This window comes from Elephantulus edwardii, unplaced genomic scaffold (assembly GCF_000299155.1).
Source record: "Elephantulus edwardii isolate Elephantulus edwardi_28Jun2011 unplaced genomic scaffold, EleEdw1.0 scaffold00283, whole genome shotgun sequence".
Lineage (NCBI taxonomy): Eukaryota > Metazoa > Chordata > Mammalia > Macroscelidea > Macroscelididae > Elephantulus > Elephantulus edwardii.
The window spans coordinates 223910-240926 of record NW_006400033.1 but is presented as its reverse complement, the minus strand read 5'-3'; the positions used below and the strand labels follow the sequence as shown (position 1 = coordinate 240926).

At 39.5% G+C, this 17017-nt stretch overlaps 1 protein-coding gene across 1 annotated transcript in view; it reads left to right on the top strand.

The window, feature by feature from the left end:
- The window catches only part of KDM3A (lysine (K)-specific demethylase 3A), a 64925-nt gene that overhangs the window by 33890 nt on the left and 14018 nt on the right, over positions 1 to 17017 (top strand). Inside the window, exons 8-14 of the mRNA XM_006900365.1 lie at positions 3893 to 4056; positions 6217 to 6746; positions 9554 to 9758; positions 11886 to 12100; positions 13933 to 14085; positions 14219 to 14314; positions 14562 to 14689. Coding sequence (XP_006900427.1) covers positions 3893 to 4056; positions 6217 to 6746; positions 9554 to 9758; positions 11886 to 12100; positions 13933 to 14085; positions 14219 to 14314; positions 14562 to 14689 — 1491 coding nt within the window. The remainder of the gene's footprint in view (positions 1 to 3892; positions 4057 to 6216; positions 6747 to 9553; positions 9759 to 11885; positions 12101 to 13932; positions 14086 to 14218; positions 14315 to 14561; positions 14690 to 17017) is intronic.

Below are 17017 nucleotides of genomic sequence, written 5' to 3'. Positions count from 1 at the left end.
CACTCTTCCTGAATGATATCTTTGACATCCTCCCAGAACTCATCTGGTCTTCGCTCATTAGTGTTCAAGGCCTCAGTCTTTTAGATTATGTATTAATTTTCAAAATCATTTCTCCTGCTTTCTGCGTAGTACTCCATCATGTGATTGTACTACAATTTCTCAATCCTTTTGATTGTGGTTGGACATTTGGGCTGTTTCCATGTTCTTGCGATGGTGAATAATGCTGCCATGAACATTGGTGTACAAGGGTCTCTGCTTGTGCCTCAGTTCTAATTTTCTTGGGGTATATTCCGAGCAGTGGAATAGCTGGGTCATACGGAATTTCTGTGTTCAGCTTTCCAAAGTGATTGTACCATTTTACAATCCCATCAAGAGTGTATGAGAGTTCCAATCTCTCCACATATTCTCCAACATTTATTGCTTGCTGGCCTATTAAACTGCCACTGCTATTGGGGTGAGATGTATCTCATTGTGGTTTTGGTTTGTATCTCTCTTATTGCTAGTGATTTTGAGGATTTCTTCATGTTTCTGCTGGCCACTGGGATATCTTCCTCTGTGAAAAGTCTTTTGCCCATTCTGTAATTGGGTTATCAGTCTTTTCCTTCTGGAGGCATAGGAATATTCTGTACTGCCAGATGTTTTTTTTCCCAGTCAGTAGGTTTTCTTTTGACCTTGTAGAAAAAATTTTGCTGTGCATAAGGATTTTAATCTTTAGAAGGGCCATTCACCAATTTGGTCCTCTCCAGATAGTGCATTTCTGGCTGTATTTGGCAGTCTCTTTACACCATAGCCTAGGTCTTTTAAGCTTGGTCCCAGTTTGTCTTTGATGAATTTTATGGTTTTGGGCTTTACTCCCAGATCTCATCCACCTTGAGTTTACTTTTGTGTATGGTGTGAGATGTGGATCATGTTTCAGTTTTCTGCAGGTGGAAGTCCAGTTTTGCCAGCACCATTTGTTGAAGAAATTGTCCTTGCCCCATTTGGTAGGTTCTCTTTCCTTGTTGATTATCAGTTGACCACAGATAAATAGGTCTATTTATGAGTTCTCGATTCTGTATACCTGTCATACCAATACAGTGCTGTTTTGGTTATTACTGCTCTGTAGTAGGTTTTGAGGTCAGGGACGCTATGCCTCCCACTTCCCTTCTGTTGAATAATTTTGAAAGGAACTCTAGGAAGCAGCATACTGGATCTCCTTATTTTTAAGATTAAGAAACTGAGGTCTGTGGAGGTGATAATGTATACTCCAAAAGACATGTTTTGAGTAGATAAAGGGGAGAAAAATCCTTTTTAGGAGCAATAAACTGTTGTTATGTGCCGTTGAGTCGCCTGTGACTCATAGCGACCCTGTGTACAAGAGCGCAAAACTCTGCTCTGTCTTGTGCCAGTCGCACTGTCTCCGACACACCCATCCCAATTACCCTAGTCACTGAATCAGTCTACCTCATAGAGGGCCTTCCCTTCCTGTGCTGTCCCTCCACTCTACGCAGCATGATTTCCCTCTCCAAGGGCTGGTCCTTCCTTACATGTCCAAAGTATGTTAGACGAAGCCTCATAATCCTTGCCTCCAAGGAGCTGCCCGGTTTAACCCTTGCCAGGATGAATCTGTTTGTTTTCCTAGCAGTCCATGGTACCCTCAGTACTCTTCTCCAGCACCACAGCTCAAAGGCATCAATTCTCCTTCTATCCTTCCTAGTCATTGTCCAGTTCTCTGACACATAACAAGTGATTGTGAAGACCATGGCCTGTATCAGACACACCTTAGTCTCTAGAGAGACATCATTGCTCTTCAGTACTTTGGAGCAGTCCCTAACAGCACACTTTCCCATTGCAATACGTCTTTTGATTTCCTGTTTACGGGTGCCAAGAGTGTTGACTGTGGAGCCAAGCAAACTAAAGCTGTGGACAATCTCAATCTCTTCACTGTCCATCCTGATGCTGCCAATTGGTCCAGTGGTGAGAGTCTTTGTCTTCTTGACATTGAGTCTCAATCCATATTGAAGGCTGCAGTCCTTGACCCTCTGCAGCAAGCTCTTCAGGTCCTCAGTTTCAGCAAGCAGGGTTGTGTCATCCGTGTAACGCAGATTGTTGATAGACCTTCCACCAATCCTGACTCCACATTTCAATAAGCTAGTATCTAATAAAAATTCATTTGGCTGAAAAGTTGGTAATATATGATAAGATAAATTAGTATATGTTAAAAATAGTTTCAGGCTATACCAAAGCTAAGTAAATTATTCCTATTTTCCCCAATATTTTTAAACAAATACTAGGCAGGTTTTTTCAATGCTGCCAGAGTAAATGTCTTCATAAAAAGATCTAAATATATTTTTTAAAATTTCATATATAGGGGAGCTCTGGTGGCCTAGTGGCAAGGAGCTGCAACTACAATCCCAGAGGCACACAGTTCGAATCCACCAGATGCTCTGCCGGGAAAAGGAGGGACAGTCTCCTCCTGTACCAGTCAGATCTGATTTGATGGTACACTCACACACACACACACACACACACACACACACACACACACACAAATTATATATATTGTTGTTATGTGCCATTGAGTCACTTGTAATTTATAGGGACCCTATGTATAACAGCTCTGAACCCTTCTGTTCTAAGCCAGCCTCATTGTCTGTGACACACCTACCCCCAACATTGAGTCAATCCATCTCATTGAGGGTCTTCCTCTCTTGCATTGTCCCTCCACCCCCCTAAGTGTGATGTCCCTCTCCAAGGACTGGTTCCCTCTTTGCGGCATACCCAGAGTAAATCAGATGGAGCTCCAGAATCCTTGCCTCCAAAGAGTAGCCTGGTTTCACCCTTTCTAGGATGAACCTGTTTGTTCTACCAGTCTATGGTATATTCAGTACTCTTCTCTAGCACCACAGCTCAATATAAAAATCTCATAATTATGTTTTTAAAAAACTTACTAAGTATTAAATTTAATTTTAAAAAACCAACTTACTAAGTAAGAGAATCCAATTTTAGAAAGGTAATAGGTAGAAGTTGTAGGAAGTCACTTTTGGGATTTCTCAAGTTTTTATTTGACTTTGTTAGTCATTGTAAAGGTTGTTTTGGTGGAAAGGAGATGACCAGAAACTATCCTAACATTTGAGTACACGTGTAGAGGCTGGTGAAAATAGTGAGTGGTGTAGTTATAGACTTAACTAGTCATCTGGTGTTGCAGTTGTCTCTACCTTTTCTTCCCAAAGAGTGGTATTATCTGGTAAGAATCAGGCCTAGTGTGTATATTTCTATGAAGGTAAAACCACATGAAAAGGGAATGAGATGATAGGCTTTTTCTCAGAAGCTTGTCATGACTTGAAATTTCTTCTAACTATGCTGACTTTGGTGGCTTGATAAACGATATGAGAACAAGTATGTTCTCAGCCTTGATTGTGTTGATAGGCTAAGCTTGGTATCCTTGTAGGTGCCTCTGCCCATCAGTGCCTTGTTAACACATGTCAGAATTAAGATGGGTACATGAGACTGTACCCTATTTGAGACTGTTTATTAAAGCACATTTCTGTGCATTGTAATATTGGTCCCGTTTCCTGGTTTTTATGTATCCTTGTCTCCATTGCTGTATTTTCCTGGTATAGTTACTTAGAGCTGTGAAAAAGATCAGCTTATGCTCTTTGTAGGAAGACTTAAGATTTTGGAAAACTAGAATGGTTCCTCTTCTCTCTTCGGTTATTAGTCCTTCATTTTATGGTTCTTGCTTATTCTTTTTTATTCTCGGTTATGAGTCCTTCATTTAATGGTTCTTGCTTGTTCTATTTTATTCTTCTTCATTGGTTATGGTATTGCACTTGTTTAATATTAAGCTAAGCAGATAATCGTGAGTTTTTCTTTTCCCAGCTGAAGACTTTGAATTAATAATATCTTCCAGGCTTCCCCCAGTGTGTGTCCTGTACAGTCTGTTCCCACAGCAGTTTTTAAGGAGATCCTACTCGGCTGTACAGCCGCAACTCCACCCAGTAAGGACCTCCGGCAGCAAAGCACTCCCCAGGCTGCCAATTCTCCACCTAACCTTGGTGCAAAAATTCCTCAAGGGTGAGTATTTCTTTGTTACTGATGTTTAATTATAATAAGTAGAAAAATTATGTTCATCATAGTTCTTCCTGTCTGAACTTGCTATTGCCCAGGTGCTAGTACTTTGTCGCACTCGGTGTTTTCAGAAACGAGAGAATTAATGTGAATTTAGTGTAATGATTCTTCAGCCTGCCTGCTGATCTACCTCAGATTAATCCAGGGAGATTCTGTTAGAGTTTTCATAAAGGACAGATTGATCAGCTGACTTCATGGAAAATGTGTAGTTGATAGACAAATCATTATGGAAAATGGTTCAGGAGTGAGAGGCTGTGAGAAAGGAGACGTTCTCTCGGTGGTGTAAAGGAGAGCCTGGTCACTTGAAATGCTAAGATGTCTGACATTTTGCGGTATAAGTTCCACTTTAAAGAATGGAGCAAATCGTTTCATATGGAAGACTTAAGTCAGTGAGAATGGTTGAAGGGGAGGTGTTAGGCATAGTGAGCAGTTCTCAACCAATAGACGTGCGTTGACTCCAGGCCCAGATGGGAAATGTAGTACAGGAGGTGTTATTGTAACTGAAGGAAGAAGCAGTCACAGTTGGAAGTATTGTTATTAACTTACAAATGAGAAAAATTAATGTGAAAGACAAAATTTAACCAGAGGTTTCAGATGGGTTCAGAGTTGAATGAATTTTAGGGGTAGGATATCTTTGGGGTGGAGTGATAGAAAGCCTGTATATAGGCAGTTGCTAAGGACTTAAGATAGCAGAGATTGCAGTCTAAAAAAGTAAGTTTAGTACCAAAAGGAGTGAGGGTGCCAGGTAGAATTGGTTCAACGAGGAGAAAAGTGGGCACCCTGAAACTGACTTGGGGGAGGGATGGCCATTGTAGCAGTCAAAGGGGGAAAAGGAGGAATATTGAGTTCATTGACATTTAAACAGATTTATTAAATGAACTCTTACTGCTTTTGGTAGGGATAAAAAAAAATATAATAGAGAAAAAAAGGACTATGTTTTGCTAATAAAGAACTCTTAAGATGAATTTCAGAGAAGCAAGAAGTCCACTGTGGCGCAGAAATACCAGGTTCTTCTTGCGTGACCAACATGTAGTTGATTGGCTGCTGTGTTTGCTTTGGGTCTGATCCCTAACCAAATAAGAAAAAAAAAACACCCATTGTCAGGGCTGGTTGTATGTTGTTCATAGTAGGACAGTTTCTTTCATACCACTGATGGTTGGTATTTTTGTATTAAAATACAATCATGGTAAAAGATATATAATAATAAAAAGGCCATGTTAGTAATGTTTAAGTGCATGGTTCAGTGATAATAATTACATTCATTGTGTTAAATAGTCCATTTTAAAAAGTTTTAATCACCCCAAACCGAAACCATGTAGCCCTTAAGCAGTAACTCTTATTCTTGTACACTCCCGATCTAGCCCCTGGACCACCAGTAAACTTTTCTCTTTGAGGTAATTCATATGATTGGGAGCGTATTAGTTCTCCTTTTGTGTCTGATGACTTTTGTTTAGCATAATGTTTCCAGGTTCATGTCAAAGCAAATACTATAATTTCATATTTCTTTACAACACAATACTATATTTCTCTATACATGTGCACACACACTTTATTGGTTGCTAGTTTTTTTTAATTTTCATTTTGTAAAAATTGCAGTCTTTGAGGGAATTTCTGACATTACTTACATGTAATTTTTTGAAAATTAATTTTATTTTAACACATTGACCTACCATGAGATTATATTTATTTCTGATTTATTAGACATAATCTTTAACAGAAAAGAAAGTTATAAAAATTTTTCTGGTGTTAAAAAAAGAAACTTTCAGACTTGAACTTGCAATACTAAAGTATTGCATTTTTAAAAAATCACTGTTCATGTGATAGTTTAGGAGGAAAGCAAAGATTTGTTTGTAAAAAGTACAACTAGCTTGAAGTTTGTAAAAATTAAAGAATATACAGATAAGTCTTTCTAAGAGTGATTGAGATATTTTTGCAGAACTGCTGATTGCTTTTAACTCTAGGTCACAGAGACCTATTTTAAAATAAGCAATTTCTCTTCAGCTTTCACACTGGTTGCCTTTGTGAATCACCAAACATTTGATGTTAAAAAGTAGATGAGAAATAAGGAGGCCTGGGTGCTCATATAATCTGTACCGTCTTTTTCAGGTGTCATAAACAGAGTTTACCAGAAGAACTTTCTTCCTGTCTGAATATGAATCCTGAGGTCCTGAGAACAAAGCCTGATGCCTACAAACCTGGGTTACTGCCTTCACAATTGGCCCAGATGGGAAATGGAGATGTGAAAATTCTGAGTGAGCCAAAAAATACCTGTACTCAGCTGAACACAGATGCTGATCAGGAAAACAGATTGGAACCCGCCCTTCAGCCTTCAGCTGGCCTTCAGAAGGAGTGCTTACCTACAGGGGCTGCTTCTAAAACAGAATTGGAATTTGCCAATATTCCTGAACTGCAGAAGAATCTAGACCATACACCTTCTACATCTGATATCTGTGTTGCTCTTCCAAGTCAGCCAGATGTCAAAACTGATGTTAACAGTGATGGCCCTAAGAATTGTGTGGAAAAGAAGGTAGAATCTTCACATTTAGGCTGCCAGTCACAGAATTTAAAGGACATGAAGAACCTAAAGGTAGATAATGAAAGCTGTTGTACAAGAAGCAACAATAAAATCCAGAATGGTGAGAATGTCTACATTCCATTATTGGGGGAAGATAATAGAAAGCAGTGTTTGTATATTTGTTTCTTAACTTAAAAGCAAAAGTATGAAAATGACCTTGTAAAAAAGGTTTAAGATGAAAATAAGATCCCAAATTTTTCAAAATTATTACTGTTAATGCTTTGTTGCATCTGGTCCCTTACATGTAGAAGTATAAATAAACTGTATTATGCAGATGCATTATATCCACACTTTAAATGTGGGTATAACGTATCCACAGTTTTAAAATAAATATTCTAGTTATAGGGAAAATGGAACACTGTTAAGTTTGTTTCCAATAGTTAGCTTTATTATTAGAATAAAAAAGTAGTCTTTTCATAGCTATTACAATTGAAAAAAATCTTTTGTTAATTGTCTTTAAGTGGAAAAATAGTATGGATTTTGATAATTTTTAAAATGCTTTATTTAGATGAGTAAAATAGAAATCTGTCCCTACTCCAGCTTTTGCTGCAGATGTCTCTGAACTAGAGGGCAAGATGTGTGGGCTGATGGTGTGGTGGATCTTTTGGTGTATGTTGGAGGAATGGCAGAGGAACTTTTTCCTTCACACTGACGCTTCTAACCCAGCACCTTCATTCTTTTGGCTTAACAAACAAATTTAACTCTTCTACTGTTTAGGATGCTGAGAGTCCAAATTCAAATGGCTGATTCTGGGGAGGGCTTTTTCTCAGTGTTGGTTTTTGATAGGTCCTTGTGTGCATCAGCATCTGTGCACCCAGAATTCCTGAGGGCTTTCATGAACATCTCTTGGCTCAAGATTTTTCTCAGTGCACGGACCCAGGGCCAAAAGATTTGCTCCACTTATGGCTCTTCTGTTTGGCTGATGACTGAGATTGTCCCCAAGCCTTTTCACTCCTGAGACTTAAGTTTTGGTTATTCACTGTCACCAGGGCTCCTAAGACTCCTTAGTTCATTTATATAAAATAGATTATTTTTCAAAGAGAAGAGCTCTGGTGGGGAGGGGTGGGCAGGAAGAAAAGTGCAACAATGAATGAATGGAAATCCAAAGTCTCTGTAAATTTTCATTGTAATTAATAATAATAACAACTAATAAATAGATTACTTAATATTACAGTGTTCTTCAAGAGCTACGTAACTTCCCAAAAGACAGTGACTGTTTATAACCCTGTCTCTGCTCTTTTTGAGTCATCAGCCTTCATATTCAACTAATTTTAAACCAATTACTTCAATGTTAATTCAAAGAAATAGTAAAAGCGTGAATTGAGAAGCACGTTCTAGGTACATAAGTGCGTTACTGAGAACAGCTTTGCCTCACTTAATATGTGCTGTCATTTTCCATCTAAAATGATGTTAAGTGAAATTAAAAAACTTGTTGCATCCTGGTGTGTGCCACCTGTTATAACTTTACCTGAAGGGTGGGGTGTGACCAAAAGCCCACCAGCATCTGCTCTATTGTTTGCACTAGTATTGTGTGTGGGTTCAAAGAGACGTAGCTGGAAAACTGTTAGATGTTAGAGACAAAAGCACACTTGAGCCAAGCAGTCTTTTTTTCTGGATATATGTTCTCTGAGGAGAAGCAGGCACTATTTTTCTCTACTTGACTGCTCTGGATTAAGAGAATCATTGATGGGACCAGCTATTGCTTTTCTCAGAAAAACTAGATTCAGGTAATCCCGCTTTCTTATTTCTAGAACATTTTCTCGGGCAGAACAGATAGAGCCTTTAGGTGCTACCTGTAGTCTAGAAACTGATACAGCTCTTCAGTATCAGAGTAATTGAAACTCCTACTTTTCTGTTCATTTTTTTCTTACTTAACCCTTGCTTTCTCCAGCTGAGGAAGGCAGTTGATGGTGATAAAAGCCAGCAATCATCATTTAGCCTTTTTACAGTGCACTTGAGTCCTGTTTTGTAAGGAGGCAAGATGAGGTCACCTGAGGAGGTTACTGAAAATGTGTATTTGATTGCGGTCTGTCGCCTAGTTTTCTCTTGATTATTTCCTTAGAAGTTGCTTAGTTGAATTGTTTGCCTATGAGTACATTTTCCTCTTGGCTCTCTTGGAGAAACAAAACCAACCCTCTTTTGTCTGTGAAGCTCTCGATTTATGAGTCTGTTCTGTGCTGTTTGGGTTGACACAGAAAAATAATTCTTTACTATTATATTCCTTCTTTTCCTCTTTATTTTTTAACAAAAAATTTTATTAACCTTTCCTCTTATTTTTCTGCTCATTATAAATTTAAGTGCAAACCAATCATGTTATTAGAATTAGAACCTTATCATTCTCCAGGACTATTATAATCCCAAGTGGAACGCAGTTGTATGACATTCAGAAGACACCATGTGTTTTTTTAAATACAGTTTGTGTAAAGAAGCCTTTGGTTAGCTTTTGCCGGTGCTTCAAAAAACACTAGCAGCCCATTTGCTTAAAAGCAAAAGGAAGGAAGCAGAATCAGTTCTGCTGAGGTGAAACTGTCTCTGTGCATAACTAATGTTAAAAGTAAGTTTAAACTAAGTGGCTAATTTGAGGAAGTCTTTCCCAAATATTGAATATGTCTGGGTTTGGGAATACTGACTTGAAATTATGAGTCTGGCTGTTGAATTTGCAGGTTTAAATTGGCAAATAGATTGACTGTTCTGTTAGGCTTCTTTCGTTAAAGCCATTGTTAGCAATTGCACTTGAATCAGAGTGAAAGGGAGTGCTCACTTTGTGAAAACAAAAAGAATTTAAAAAAAAGCCCCAACAACTCAATCTAGTATTGAGTAATAGATTTCACACATCTGAGGTCTGCTTCCTTGGCCCATATTTCCCAGGCCCGGCCCGGAAGTCTGTTTTGACAGACCCAGCCAAACTCAAGAAGCTCCAGCAGAGTGGGGAGGCATTTGTGCAGGATGACTCCTGTGTGAACATCGTCGCTCAGCTGCCCAAGTGCAGAGAGTGCCGCCTCGACAGTCTTCGCAAGGACAAGGAGCAGCAGAAAGACTCACCTGTATTCTGTCGCTTCTTTCACTTCAGGAGGTGAGACCTTTGAGCTCTGTCGTATCCTCCCTCCCCTTCAATCACTAAATCTAGAACTCAAACAGTCAGCACTGTGTTTTAATCTGCGATTTGAGATCTAGGCTTTACTGTATATTATTTCCTTCTAATCCTCCTTTCCAGTATTTCTTTTTACACAAAGAAGGTAAGTAAACACTATTTCTAAAAGTAATGAACTTTACCAAACAGAGCAGGAGATTTGGAAAATAAAATAACCACAGTAACAACTCTAACTTTTCCTTGTATTTTTAGTGTTCTAATAATGGTCATAAAATGTGTCCATTATGTCTAGTTTGGTACATCATTAGTACATAGGAAGTTAGCACTGCAAGTGCCCACAGGTGGCACCTCTGGCAGTTGGAATCTACTGGCTTCTCCTCAGGAAAAAGCTGGGATGTCTCCTCCCTTTGAATTTACAGCCTTACACACCAGCTGTAAGGTCAGTTTGACAGCAATGAGATGACATTACATATTCTGCTTTGAATCTGACTTTCCTGGTACATAGAAAACATTTGATCATGTTAACATTTATTTTTCATCAAAATACTTTTGGATAATTATATAAAAAGCCCATCTTCCTAGTATTTGATAGTCATTGAATCAGTTTCTTTGTTATTTGTTTCATTTATGTTTTAGGGTATGGTTTGTGTTTTCAAACTAGATCTAGCAGTGTTGTAAACATTTTAATTTAAATTTTTTAATTTTCTTAATTTCCAGAAGATCTGTTTTGTTTTGGTTTTTTATTCATTTTTTAAAAATTATTATTGCTTTGTGTGTGTGTACCATCAAATTGGATCTGACTAGTACAGGAGGAGATTATCCCTCCTCCAGCAGACCATCTTATAGATTCGAACCGCACACCTCTGGGATTGCAGTTTAGCTTCTTGCCACTAGGCTACCAGAGCTCCCCTTAGAAGATCTGTTTTATATCCCGGAAGATTCCCCCTCCCCAATCTTTGTTGACCCTTTTTTACTGTTAGAAATGTGCAGGAATGATCATTCCATTGTCCTCAGCTTGGATTATTTACTTTGGATGCATGATTAGAGGTGACATTACTGGATCAATAGGTGGGCCTTATAAGGTGGCGTTGCAAGTATTCTACCAAATTTCCCTCCAAGGAGGTGGCTCTGACAAGGTGCCCGCATGGCTTGTACCTTCCCACACTGAGAGTCTTTTTGCCTTTTAAACAAAAAAAAAAAGGAAGAAAGAAAGAAAAAACCACTTCCAACTTGCTGAGCAAAAATGTTCACATTTATGTTCCTTTTTTTTTTCCATGAAGTCAACCTAATATTCCTTCAGTTTTTCTATCTTAGTAAGAAAAAGCTTCTGTTTAATTGAGCACTCACTGTTGGTCTGGGTACCGATTCACTGTCTCAGAAAATGGCATGGTTTGAGAGTTGCCTGTGTTTTGGTGTCCTCAAGTTGGCTCCTACTCACAGGACCCTGTGTACCACAGTATGAAGCCTCGTCCTGCACCATTCTCACAGTGGTGGCTCTGTTTGAGCCCATTGTTGCAACCTCTGTGTCAGTCCATGTGGTTGATGGCCTTCTTGTTTTTCACTGACCCTTTACCAAACTGTGTCCTCCAGGGATTTGTCCCTCCTGATAGTTCCAACATAAACAGAGGTGTCAAATGTTATTTCTTCTTGTTATCCATCCTACTATTTATTTGAATTGAGTTAAAAATGAGTGGGAGCTGAATTAAATGCACAGATGTTTCAGACCGTTAATTATATATGTCCTGAGAGTTCAGAGTTGGGTTGCTTGTTTAGTTTTGGTTTGTGGGGTTTGGGTTTTTTTAAAAAAAAATCTTTTATTTGAAGGATTTTTATCTTCATTAAGAATCTTATAAATTTTGGGGATTCAGGTTCACTTACTGAAGTATAGTTTTTTATCAGCATGTTTATTTAGTCCCACGTAAATAGTAAAAGTACTATGTAAAGTGTATGTGTGTAACATTTAAGAGTTCTCATAACTGTGAGAGAGGGAGAGAGAATGTTTTGGCGTAGAATAACTGGGAGAGTTCTTTCACAAAGTAGAGTGTTTCAAGATGTGTGTGTCTTTGCGCACATGTACATATAAACATTTTTCTTTTCCATTGCCCCCAGGTTAAAGTTCAACAAGCACGGTGTGCTGCGGGTAGAAGGCTTCTTAACACCAAACAAATATGACGTTGAAGCAATTGGCCTATGGCTACCTTTGATCAAAAATGTGGTGGGGACGGATTTAGACACAGCAAAATATATTCTGGCCAACATTGGAGACCACTTCTGTCAGATGGTGATTTCTGAGAAGGAAGCCATGTCGACAATTGAGCCACACAGTAAGAGCATCTCTTCGGGGGTAGGAGTTTTGAGTCCAGCTTGATTTCTGTTCCTCATGCTCACAGAAAAGTATAGGTTGTATACACACAGTATAATGAAGTCACTTTTTCCCCCCTCATTTGATTTCATTAGTTAATTGACCACCTGTAAGTGAGGCAATTTGCAAAGGAGTAGAACTTTTTTTTTTTTTTTTTAAGGAAAGTTTAAGGTGAGGTAGTGGTGCAATCTGCCCAGCTTCACCAGCAGCACAGACTTAGCTAAAAGGGGCGAGGTTTTCGTTATTTTAAGACAGGGGTTTTGTCAGGGATACATGTTAGAGAAAGCGGGGTGGACTCCACCCTAGATCTGCTGAATCGGAGCCCACAGGGCTGAGTCACACACAAGCACCATAGTGTGAGATATAAAGGATTGTTGAAGTTTAAACCAAGCATTAGTTGAGTTAGTGTGGCGTGGGGATGTGTCCCTTAGCTTGAGAGCCTTTTCATTGTTGAGCTGGCTCTCTGGTACACAACAAAGATCAATGTGAGTGACACTTCAGAGCTGATGAGCATGACTTGTCCTCTTGCTGCTGTGGAAACAAGATGTCCAGCAGATGCTCTAGGGTAACTGTGGCATCAGTAAGTGACCCATGGTGTTACAGCCGCACCCTGATGGCTCACGGATCACCTCCTGTGCCAGATCACCCAGAATCCTTTGTTCATTTTCCATTTTAGTAGTTTTGTTGTTATATGCCATGGAGTCACCTGTGACTCATACCAACCCTGTGTACATGAGCTCTGAAACCTGCCCTATCCTGAGCCAACCTCATCGTCTTCTGACAGACCTAATCCCAATTCCCCAGTCAGTGACTCAGTACATCTCATCTGGGGTCTTCCTCTTATGCTTTGTACTTCCACCCTTCCAAGCATGATATCCGTCTCCAAGAACTGGTCTTTTGGTCATGTGCCAAAGTATGTGAGATGGAGCCTGAGAATCCTTGCCTCTGGGAGCAGCATGGTTTCACCCTCTCTAAGAATAAGTGATAAATGAGGTGGCTTAGTGGTAGGGAGTGATGCTTTCAACTCAGAGGCATGGAGTTAAAATCCAGAGTCTCCTGCAGTGCAATTAACTGCTTCTGGAAACCCACTGGAGATTCAGCTATAAGTTGGCTGTAACTTGATGATGGTATATAACAGCAACAGTGTGTGATAAATATAGTTGTCAATATTGTGAACATTTGTCAGATTATTTTGTGAAATCTTTTCTATGTTAAACCACAACTGAATAGAAGCCTTTTAAAAGTCTTTTCCTTTAATTCCTACTTCATTTTCTAAAGAGTTTTTTGGTATAGATTCACCAGATCTAATTACTATAACACTGTCGCTAAAACAGGAGATAGTTTTCCAAACCCAGCTACAAAAGTGCAGGCAGCAAGGGAAATAACAGGTGCTCATAACACATGCAGACATAGCTGCATGATCCAGAATACTGGTGTGCTCTGACCAGAGTACATGAAAAGGCTTTACCAGAAAATTAGGGGGCAGCTGGGCATAGAAAAATTATTTGTGTTGTTAAAGGTAACTACAAGGATATTTCTTTTAAAAAGAAAATAAATTTCCATTGAAACATTGCAATGTAAAGTGAAATGTGAATTCTTCCTGTGCCTCTGGTGTATACCTTTCCAGATTTTGCATGATTAAAATGTTTCTACTCACACATCCCAGTCGTGATTAAGGAGTTTGGATGCAAGTCCCTGAACTTGTATAAGCACTGGTTCCTGGATGGGAACACTTTATAGTACACGGGATGTTCACCCCCTGTTCTGACAACAGCTGACTTCTGCTATCTGCAGGGCAGGTTGCTTGGAAACGAGCCGTCAAAGGCGTTCGAGAGATGTGTGATGTGTGCGACACAACCATCTTCAACTTGCACTGGGTTTGTCCTCGGTGCGGGTTTGGCGTGTGTGTAGATTGCTACCGGATGAAGAAGAAGAACTGCCAAACAAGTAAGAAATGTCCTGGTGCTTTTCCTGCCCTCTCAGGCTCTTCAGCCTGTGGTGAATCTGCAGTAGGTGGGTTTCCAAGGCAGTCGGGACAGGAGTCCGTGGAGAGAATCCACTGCACATGGGTTCTTTGCAGGTGCGGCCTACAAGACCTTCTCTTGGATAAGGTGTGTGAAGAGTCAGATTCATGAGCCAGAGAACTTGATGCCCACACAGATTATTCCTGGAAAAGGTATTTGTATGCTTGGCTTTGTGTAGTGATTAAAATTGTCAACCTGAGGCTTTTGAATTATAATCTTGTCAGTAGTTTTTTATCAGGAAAGTAAAGTGGTGGGGTGGGGTGAGGGGGATATGCACCTTTAACAGGATAAAAAGGAGAGCAAGAAAGCACCAGGCCCCAGAAGAAATCTTGTTGTGAAATCCGCTTCTCCTCCATCATGTGCTCCCGGGGTTTACTTACACCGTTTCTCTTTTCCCAGCCCTCTATGATGTTGGAGACATTGTTCATTCTGTGCGAGCAAAATGGGGGATAAAGGCAAACTGTCCCTGTTCAAACAGGCAGTTCAAGCTCTACTCAAAGCCAGCCTCCAAGGAAGACATAAAACAGGTATTGCTGCTTCTGCTGGATTTTCTAGCCTTGTGATTGCTGTCTGCTTTTTCTTCTGAGACTATTTGAAAGGAACATGGGCACACTTATCAGTGGAAAGAGAATTCATATGATGGGTTGTTTCTTCTCCTCCTTTCATGTTTCTTTTGTGAATCTCACTTTGGTTTCTTTGGGTGTTACTAAAATTTAGTTTACTTCCTGAAGAACTGACCTTCAATTATTATCTAATTAATAAATTGCTTTCAATTCTTATAATTTTTAAAATTTTGCATTTTCAGAGTTCAAGTGATTAAGGTAAGTTTTATTTTGTAAACTATATGATATCTGAAGAGTTGAAGGAGAGTTATGATGTACTGTGTGTGTGTGTGTGTGTGTGTGTGTGTGTGTGTGTGTGTGAGTGTACCGTCAAATCAGATCTGACTGGTACAGGAGGAGATTGTCCCTCCTTCCCTGGCAGAGCATCTGGTGGATTCGAACCGTGTGTCTCTGGGATTGTAGTTGCAGCTCCTTGCCACTAGGCCACCAGAGCTCCCCTTGAGAGTTATGATGTACTTTTATGTACTTGTTACCCAGCATGAAAAATGGACATTTCCATGGCGTGTGTGTGTGTGTGTGTGTGTGTGTGTTTTCCTGGTGATTTGTCCTGCCTCTCATCCCTGTAAACACTACCCTGCTTTGTATTTAATGATCTGAAATTCTTAATCATCTTCATTGAGCTATGATGTGGAAGGCAGTGTGGAGGGTGATGCAGGTTGTGATCTCTAAAATCAGAATTGAATTATTTTTCTACTTTTGTTGTGCAACCTTCAGTTGAATACAAGGCTTTATTTGTGTTTCAACTTCCTATAATAATAATAATACAACACTAATAATGCTAGTTGAACACCATGGAATTCTGTTAGGTGGAAAGTGGGAGCAGTGCTGGCCCAAAAGAAGAATATAATTGTGTTTCCTCCTTCTCTTGCTTGTGTAGACTTACCAACTGAGTTTCTCAGGCAGGTTTTTAAAGCAACAGGAAAATAGGTGGTATGCTTTTTGCTGCTTCCTCCCACCCTCGTTTAAAGTTTTCTTTTTCTTTTCTATTATTAATTTTAATGAAGGTTTACAGAGACTTTGGATTTCCATTAATTCATTGTTGCACTTTTCTCCCTACCCATCCTCCTTGCTCAGTTCACTCTTTTCTTTGAAAAGTAAAGAAAAATTCTTTCATTGTTATACAGTCCCTCCCCCTAAGTCCACTCCACTATGCAGCCTTCATTCTGGACTCCTGTCATGAAAATAATACCTAATCATATATCCCTTTTAAACAGTTTTCTCCCTTTTCTGTGTCAGTGCAGTATACTTTATTTAACTGTTCTCTCTCCGTCTCCCCTCAACCTCGATGTCAGTCCCGTTTTAAAACAATGGCCCTATGCAATATTTGTCCTTTTGTGACTGAGATCTTTCACTCAGCATAATGTTCTCCAGGGTCATCCATTTTATTGCATGAGATCCTTGTTTTTCAATGCAGCGTAGTATTCCATTGTGTGAATATACTACAGCTTCTCTGTCCATTTGTTGATGGACACTTAGGTTGTTTCCAGCTCTCTGCTATTGTGAACAAAGCTGTGATAAACATGGGTGTGCATATATCTGTTTAGGTCACAGTTACGGTTTTTTGGGGTATATTCCCAGTAAGTGTAACTGCTGTGTCAAATGGTATTTCTATTTGCAACTTTTTGAGAAAGCGCCATACAGCCTCCCATAGTGGTTGCACCATTTTACACTGCCACCAACAGTGAATAAGGGCTCCAGTTTCTCCACAATATTGCTAGCTTTTGTTGTTTGTGTTTAAAGTTTTCTATAAGAATTATTGGTCTTCAAAACAACTATGAGATATCATCTCACCCCAGTAAGAATAGCAACATTTAACAGAATAGCAAGCAACAAATGCTGGCGAGGATGTGGAGAAACTGGAACTCTTATTCACTGTTGGGAATGTAAGATGGTGCAACCATTGTGGTGGAAGGCGGTGTGGTGCTTTCTCAAAAAATTGCAAATAGAGATACCATTTGACCCAGCAATCCCATTACTGGGAGTATACCCCAGAGAGACCATAACTGACATCCAAGCAGATATATGCACACCCATGCTTATTGCAGCTTTGTTTACAATAGCAAAGAGTTGGAAGCAACTTAAGTGCCCATCAACAAACGAATGGATAGAGAAGCTGTGGTATATTCACACAGTGGAATACTATGCTGCATTGAAAAACAAGGAACTCATGCAATATTATTCAAAATGGGTGACCCTGGAGGACATTATGCTGAGTGAAATATCTCAGTCACA